The sequence below is a fragment of the Chlorella variabilis genome, assembly GCF_000147415.1.
Source record: "Chlorella variabilis unplaced genomic scaffold CHLNCscaffold_13, whole genome shotgun sequence".
Taxonomy (NCBI): domain Eukaryota; kingdom Viridiplantae; phylum Chlorophyta; class Trebouxiophyceae; order Chlorellales; family Chlorellaceae; genus Chlorella; species Chlorella variabilis.
In genome coordinates this window covers 991,428-997,516 of record NW_005435075.1, presented here as the reverse complement: position 1 = coordinate 997,516, position 6,089 = coordinate 991,428, and the positions used below count along the sequence as shown (strand labels likewise).

General features: G+C 63.8%; 1 protein-coding gene across 1 annotated transcript; it reads right to left on the bottom strand.

Moving 5' to 3' along the window:
- Nucleotides 1–2,434: 2,434 nt before the first annotated feature.
- Nucleotides 2,435–4,266, bottom strand: CHLNCDRAFT_135343 (expressed protein; the record flags this gene model as incomplete). The annotated part of the gene is made up of 7 exons (XM_005846592.1): nucleotides 2,435–2,488; nucleotides 2,645–2,789; nucleotides 2,949–3,026; nucleotides 3,210–3,259; nucleotides 3,473–3,532; nucleotides 3,719–3,787; nucleotides 3,943–4,266. 7 exons carry the CDS (start codon nucleotides 4,264–4,266, stop codon nucleotides 2,435–2,437), a joined length of 780 nt encoding a protein of 259 aa, XP_005846654.1.
- Between the last annotated feature and the right edge of the window lie 1,823 nt (nucleotides 4,267–6,089).

Below are 6,089 nucleotides of genomic sequence, written 5' to 3'. Positions count from 1 at the left end.
CTGGGCGTGCATGTACACAGGGGTTTACTACAGGCACCCTGGGAGAAGCTCGCATCTCCCAGGGAAGGAAGGCCAAGGGCAATTGCAAGGGAGTGGGTAGGGGGGCGGCAGCGGGGAGTGGGCACATTCATGGCAAACTGTTGTTCGTCCCGCCGCCTTGGCCATCCATCGTGGGGATGCGTTGGATGGACGGGAGCACGGCTGGAACAAGCACAGCGACTGACTGACCAGCGCATGCCGTGGGAGGGGGGCCTCGGCCTCGCCCAGGGGTTCCGCAGGAAGGCGCGGGGCGCGACTCAAGGCATCCCGAACCAGCAGGGGCCCGATCGGGTTGGGGCAGCGGCCCGCGGGCACAGCATGTGTTTGATGCCACCACACAAAGCCGACCACACACCTGGTTGTCGGGGGGGTCTCGCGGCTGTTTGTATGAGCAGCCGAGGGACTGAGGCAGCAGAACCGAGGGAATCCGTGATAAAAGCGCCGTGGGCGTACGCGTGGCAGGCCGCCAGCTGGGGGGTAGGTTCGTGCTTTGGGCGGAGCCCGTTCCAGGCAAACACCAGCTCTCCTGTCGATGGGGCATGCATGGGAGCGGGGCAGAGGGGAAGCGGGATCTCTAGATTCGGAGGACGCCTGCCGCCACCCCCACCTACCGTCACACCGGCAGCCGCTGTTGCTTGTGCCATTGCAGGCTGCTGCGCTACAGCCAGCATGGGCCATCCGCTGTGCCTGAATCAGCCTTGAAGGATTGCAGAGGAGCAGGTGTGGAGGGAGGGAAGCAAGCAAATCACTGCAAGAGCCTGCCCGCACTCGCTGTCAGTGACGGTGCAGCGGAGGCAGCGGCGAGGGTGATAGAAGAACTGCAGCAAACAGAGCGCAATCTGTTCATGAGTTGTTCGGGGCAATCGCAGCTCTCTTGCCTGCGTCTCGCTGGCTCATTTGTGATTGCCTGCTGCAGTCGTCAGCAGCACCCAAGCCCCATGGCATGCCAGGTGCGGCGCCTGTCGACACGTGCCCTTGAGCCAGGGGGGCGGCAGCCCATAGAGGGCTGAGGGGATCACGTGCTGGCTATCAACAGGCTGGAGGGGCACTGCAGGGTGCCGTGTTGAAGGCCGGGCTGGCCACCGTCGAATGCGCAGCGAAAGGGCGGTGGAGCGCCGCCATTAAGGATGGCCAAGATACCTGGTGTCTAGCCCTCCCGCCGCCTATCCTGCTCCCTCTAAACCAAGGCGAGCAGTGGGCTTCGATCATTCTTCATCTGTTTGTGCAAGAAGGAGACCGGAGCCTCATCCGGTGGAGTCCGCCTGGTCATCCGGACAGACATTGGCCGCTGCAAAGCGGCCAATGTCAGTCTCATCCCGTTAATCCATCATCAATCATCTTCAATACTCCCTGATCATTTTCATCACATGCATATGGCTTGCCAACTGAGGGGGGGGCGCCACTTCGTGTGTGACCGGCCAACAAACCCGAGGGCGCAGCACAAACCGACGAGCGTTTCTGCGCTGGGCGTGGGTCGCCTGCCCTGCACCCTGGTGCTGCGCGGCCAGCAGCTGATGGCCCGCCTGGCAGTGTGTGAGGCGCCCGCCAGCGCCAGCAGCGAGCCCGCGGCAGCGGCAGCGGCAGCGGCAGCCGCGGCCTCGGCTGGGCGCCAGCTGGACCCCCTGGTGGGGGCGGTGCTGGCGACGCTGCCAGTTGCGGAGCCGGCGCTGCCAGCTGCCAAGGGGTATGGCCGCCAGGAGCGCACCAACACCCTGAGCTCATTTGCAGAGGTGCCGGCTGCGTCTGCTGTCAGCTACTGATTGCGTTGAGAGGCACTGATTGAGAGCAGCATTGAAGTTTAGAGCGTGATCACAACCCCGCCATCAAACACCAACTGCCAACACACCCAGCTGCACCTGAGCATCAATGATGCATACATGCTAGTTGCTGCGTTTGTCCTCGGTTCACCCATCACTCCCCTGGCCCATGTCTGGCCCAAGAACTGGCCCACGGAACCCATTAATTAGGTCAAAGCTGGCCTGGGTTGAATGTGCACAGGTTACAGGGGATCAGCAGAAATCAGCAGTGCAATGAGACCAGCCAAACGTGCGAAGGGGGCGATCCGTGCCCATGCCACAAGCAATGATAAGGGTGAAAGCACAAAGGGGCGTGGGGGGCTTCGGCTTATCGTGTCGGCACAACAGGGGGGGGGGGGGGAATGAGGGACTGGGAGTGAGGCGCACCGATGCGCATGCAGCCCAGCGGAATGGCAAATGTAGGGGGAAGGCGAGCAGCCACAATGGGGCAGCTCAGAATGGTTCAGACAACCCTCGCCGCACGCTGGCAGAATGGGCGCAACGCAACGGTGGGGTAGGGGGTGGCGGCGCAGAGGGTGCAATGGTTGAAGGCATGTGCCCGGTTGTCCCACTCTCTAAGCAATATCTGCTTTGGCCACCTAGCGGTCATTGTCTCCGAGTCCATCATTGTCGTTGATTCCGTCATCAATGTCCTACAGGAAAACAAAACAGATTGAACTGATTCAGCGGTTGTACTGGGCAAAAGGGAAGCATGCTTGGGCCCATCATCCATCTGCCAGTGGCTGATGAGGGCCCATCAGCCAGTGCGCGTGCATTGTGAAGCAACTGTTATGCCATTACAAACTCACATTGATGCCATCGTCCAGGTCAGTCTTGCCATTGTCGATGTCGGTGATGCCATTGTCGATGTCGGTGATGCCATCGTCGATGTCGGTGACACCGTCATCGATGTCGTTGATGCCATCGTCCAGGTCGGTGTCATCATCGTCCACCCTGAAGGCAGAGGGGCATTTTATTTTTTATTTTATTGAAGCCTCAGCTCAGACCTGCCAGTCTGAAGGTCAGGTTGAGCGGCCTGTCCTCAAGGCAAAGCGTGAAGGCAAAGCAGGGTTAGCTCTCGCCTGCGCCGCTGGGTCCCCTAGCTCAACCCACCAGTCGTCGTTGGCGATGATGCCGCCGGCGGTAGAGTTGTAATCCCAGCGGTCGGGGTCATCAGGGAACGCGTCGTCGCTGCAGGCAGCCAAGAAAGCGTGCGCGCCGGTGAGGAGGTTGGCGCTGGGGCGGGCTGCGGCTGGGTGCAGGCCTGGGCAGCGCCCAGCCAGGGCTGCTGCTGTGCGCGCTTGCGAGCTAAGTGGCACATGCAGGCGCAGCCATGCTGGCGTGCATGCCGGCAAGCCAAGGGAAGGGGCTCACTCCATGTGCACGCCATTCACAGTCACAAACTCCACATCAAGGTCGTAGATCTGCGGAGGGAAGAGAGGATGCGAGGCTAGTTGGGCAGGTGGGGGCGGGCTGGGAGGGCAGGCGAGAGGAGGGAGGCTGCTGGGGCGTGCTGCCGGCGGGGGACAGGAGGCGCTGCCGGCGTGGTGCGAGGTGGTGGACTGTTGCGCAGCAAGCAGGCAGGAGCCGCATGGCATGGCGCGGTGCGCTCCCAGCCCAGCACGCATCACACCCACCTGGATGGTGGTGTCGTTGCCGGTGGGCAGCGGCTCGAAGGCATCCACGCTCACGCCGACCTGCAGGCACGCGCGCAGGCTCTTTGATCAGGCCAGGCGGCTGCGCCCTGCGAGGCACCACCCGGGCCTGGGCCTCCTCCCTGGCTGCCAGCGTCGAGGCTGGAGCGCTGTCTGTCTGTATGTTACGCCCCATAAGGAGCAAGTGGATGCTGCGGGCCCAGCTGTGGTGCTACACCTGGGGCTCACCGTGTAGTTGGTGGTGCCGACGGTGCAGCTCATGTTGATCCACAGCTTGTAGTTGGTGCCAGCCACCACCTGGGAGGGCGCAAGGGGCGGCGAGGGTGGGGCCAGGGCTGCTGAATGCTGGATGCTCAGCTGGCCGATGGGGCGGGCGATCGGGGCGGGGGAGGGAGGCCAGGCGGCGGCGCAGGAAGCACAGGGCGTGCCGCGCACAAGGGCGTGCCGCGCACCTGGGAGCAGCCGGCGGCGGAGTAGGTGATGTCCTCGGCGGGGCAGGGCGAGGCGCCCCCCAGCATGGCGGTGATGTTGGCGCCGTACTGGGTGGAGAAGTCGTCGAGCACGGCGGCCAGCAGGGTGGAGGAGACGTTGCTGGAGATGGTGGACCAGCCGCCAGCCACGCCCGAGGCGCCGCAGCTGGCGGGCGGGCCGTCGTCGTGGTCGTCGTGGTCAGTGGTGTCGGTGGTGTCGGTGAGGATGTCATCGGTGTCGTCGACGTCGGCGGTGACCAGCGCCGCGCACAGGCATAGCGCGAGCAGGATGGCGGCGACGCGCATCGTGCCTGCATGGAGGGGGCGGGGTGGGGCGGGGGTGGGCATGGTGCAGCTGGTGGGTTGTGGGGGGATGGAAAGCCTGGGGGCGCATGTACACAGGGAGGGGAGAGTACATGCGCCCTGGGAGATGCGAGGGAAGGAGTGCCGAGGGCAGGGAGTGGGTGGGGGGCCTCGAGGGCGCGAGGGACACCGGGACAGCGCCCGGCATGCGTCCAGCGGCGGCGGGGAGTGGGCACATTCATGGCAAACAGCTGCTCGTCCCGCCGCCTCGGCCATCCATCGTGGGGATGCGTTGGATGGACGGGAGCACGGCTGGAACAAGCACAGCGACTGACCGACCAGCGCATGCCGTGGGAGGGGGGCCTCGGCCTCGCCCAGGGGTTCCGCAGGAAGGCGCGGGGCGCGATTCAAGGCATCCCGAACCAGCAGGGGCCCGATCGGGTTGGGGCAGCGGCCCGCGGGCACAGCATGTGTTTGATGCCACCACACAAAGCCGACCACACACCTGGTTGTCGGGGGGGTCTCGCGGCTGTTTGTATGAGCAACGAGGGACTGAGGCAGCAGAACCGAGCGAATCCGTGATAAAAGCGCGTGGGGCGTGGAAAGGGCGGCCAGCTGGAGGGGGTTCCCAGAAGGTTCGTGCTTTGGGCGGAGCCCGTTCCAGGCAAACACCAGCTCTCCTGTCGTTGGGGCATGCATGGGAGCGGGGCAGAGGGGAAGCGGGATCTCTAGATTCGGAGGACGCCTGCCACCACCCCCACCTACCGTCACACCGGCAGCCGCTGTTGCCTGTGCCCTGGATTGCAGGCTGCTGCGCTACAGCCAGCATGGACCACCCGCTGTGCCTGAATCAGCCTTGAAGGATTGCAGAGGAGCAGGTGTGGAGGGAGGGAAGCAAGCAAATCACTGCAAGAGCCTGCCCGCACTCGCTGTCAGTGACGGTGCAGCGGAGGCAGCGGCGAGGGTGATAGAAGAACTGCAGCAAACAGAGCGCAATCTGTTCATGAGTTGTTCGGGGCAATCGCAGCTCTCTTGCCTGCGTCTCGCTGGCTCATTTGTGATTGCCTGCTGCAGTCGTCAGCAGCACCCAAGCCCCATGGCATGCCAGGTGCGGCGCCGCAGGTAGGCCTCCCGGTAAGGATGTGCCCCATGATGGGCATGATGGCCCCCCACCTGGAGGGTCATTGGGGACATCATCCTCAATCATGCATCATTCTCCCTCCCGTTTGTTCTGTTGGCATCCCAGCAACCGTAATATGCTTTCTAGGACATGAGCCACCACTTTAGGGTGAAGGTGGTTAGCAAGACCACGGCCCCCAGGCCTCTAGACGGGCCACAGCCAAAAAGATCCCGTGCAAGTAGACCAGGACAACAAGCTCCCTTCAATGTGCCAGGGCAGGCCAGGCGGCGGGGTGAGAGGGATGACAACGAGGATGAGCGAGCACCCAGCGGCTTCTTAGGCTGGGGCGACCGGCAAGGACGCAAACGTGATCACTGGGAGGCTCGGCTCGGAGCGGACGTGGATGCCTTCTTGGCCTCTCTGCCGGGCCGGGCGGCGCAGCAGCGGCAGGAGCGCCAGCAGCAGCTCCAGCAGCGGCAAGCCCAGCTGGCCAGCATGGAGCCGCTTCCTTGCCACTTAGCAGCAGAAAATGGCAGCTGCTGTGAGTTGCACAAGACGGGCAGCCAGGCAGCTGTGTTTTATGGGCCGCTCGGCGTGGTGGGCAGGCTCACGTTGCCGGTATGGGAGTGCAAGACGCATGGGCGCCCCAATATCACCGTGCACCCTCTCCAGATCAGCTGTGTGCCGACTGCGCCAGTCAATAACA